Source organism: Acyrthosiphon pisum, unplaced genomic scaffold (genome assembly GCF_005508785.2).
Source record: "Acyrthosiphon pisum isolate AL4f unplaced genomic scaffold, pea_aphid_22Mar2018_4r6ur Scaffold_13172;HRSCAF=13810, whole genome shotgun sequence".
NCBI lineage: Eukaryota > Metazoa > Arthropoda > Insecta > Hemiptera > Aphididae > Acyrthosiphon > Acyrthosiphon pisum.
The window spans coordinates 1-1509 of NW_021761741.1; the positions used below are offsets into that span (position 1 = coordinate 1).

The 1509-nt window shown below is 59.7% G+C and overlaps 1 protein-coding gene across 1 annotated transcript; it reads right to left on the reverse strand.

The window, feature by feature from the left end:
- Positions 1-147: 147 nt before the first annotated feature.
- Positions 148-1044, reverse strand: LOC107885763 (mucin-2-like). Its single transcript, XM_016809457.1, has one exon. It carries the CDS (start codon positions 1042-1044, stop codon positions 148-150), a length of 897 nt encoding a protein of 298 aa, XP_016664946.1.
- Between the last annotated feature and the right edge of the window lie 465 nt (positions 1045-1509).

The window sequence follows — 1509 nt, forward strand, 5'->3', positions numbered from 1 at the left end:
AAACAGCTATTGCGCAGGACCGCGTCATACTCCCCCCCCAAACCGCCAACGGCGTTGGTGTTCCGGCCGTGTGGCGTTGCCGGTGTTGTAGTGGTGTGGTGGGTGTTTGTGGTAGACACCTGTCCGCGGGCACGTTTCCGGCTGTGTTCAGCGGACGTGGCCCTGGTGGTGTCTAGCCATGTTGGAGTGACGTGGGAGGAGACTAAAGAACATGAGGCTGACCTCCATGTCCTCGGTGTCAGCCGTGCCTGCGGTCGTCCCTCCCAACAATTCCGCCTCCTCTTCCGGGGATATTTCCATATATCCGGTTTGGGAGGTGGCGGCTGTTAGTTGTTCCGTGATTACGGCTGTTCCGGAAGTGATTGTCACTTCCGGCACCGTGACCACGGCGAGGTCTGACGTCGCAGGGTCTGGTTGTGACGGGGCTGGTGTTGGTTCCGGGTTCGGGTTTGCGGGTGGTGCCGGTTTTTCCAGGCGGTGTTGTTGGGACGTCATCTTCATCTTATGGTCCCGCATCCGCTGCTGGTTCCGGCGTTGGCGGGCGTTAAGTTTGACCGGTTGTGTTAGCGTCGCGGTTGCCCTTGGTTTCGGCGTGGGTGGTGTGGGCGGAATGTTGGCGGCCGTTTTAGGTGGTGGCATGGTCGTTGTCCTTAGCGCCGGTACTGGTGTCTCCATCAGCGGTCGTGTTGGTTGGCGCTCTGGTACCCGCGTCGACGGCATTGGTGTTGCTGATCGAGCTGTGGCCGCCGGTCTGGTCGTCACCCGCCTCGGGCTACGGGACCTGTAGTGCCGCATTGCCGTTGTTGGCTCGCCACTTGTCGCCCTACGGAACACGTCGGTGCGGTCTTCCCACCCCCGCGTGTAGGCGGCCCACAGTACCGGGTCCCGCTGGAGCTGCACCGTGGTCATTTGGCGTACCCGAGCCGCCGTGGTGGTGTTGGTGGCCTCCTCCTGGCTGGCCGCCCTCAGCAGCTGTTGGCTGCGCTCGAGCAGTTCCGCCGCCTGTTGGAGGGTGCTGGATGTGGTCTGCGGTTGTCGCTCCATTTGGGGGTGTAGTGCTGTTCCGACTGAAATTCAATACCTTAAATGCTATTGTGGGTCTATGGTTGGGCGGGTTGGTTGGTGGGTTGGTGGTGTTTGGGGTGTTGCGGTGGTTGTTCGTTTGAGGCAGGACACGTGAATTTTGCGTGCTGGCTGTTGGTCTGTGATGAACACACCTTTGCCTACGCGTTTGTGCAGCTTTACCGGTCCCCACCATTTCGGTGCGAAGCCGGCGTGAAATTTTTTGTGCGCATTTGACAGGTGGTGTGCCTTGTAGTACACCGTGTCACCTGTTTTGTACTTTGTGTCCGTCGGGCCACCTGTTGCAGGTGGTGCGGTAAGTACATTGTTTTCGCGCCTCGCCTCGCCCTGTCCATATTTATTTGTTCGATCGGGCTGTCCGCTGTCCGCGACAATATCCAGTCCCCCGGCCTTTTTCCCTCTCTTCCGAGGACGAGTACCGATGGT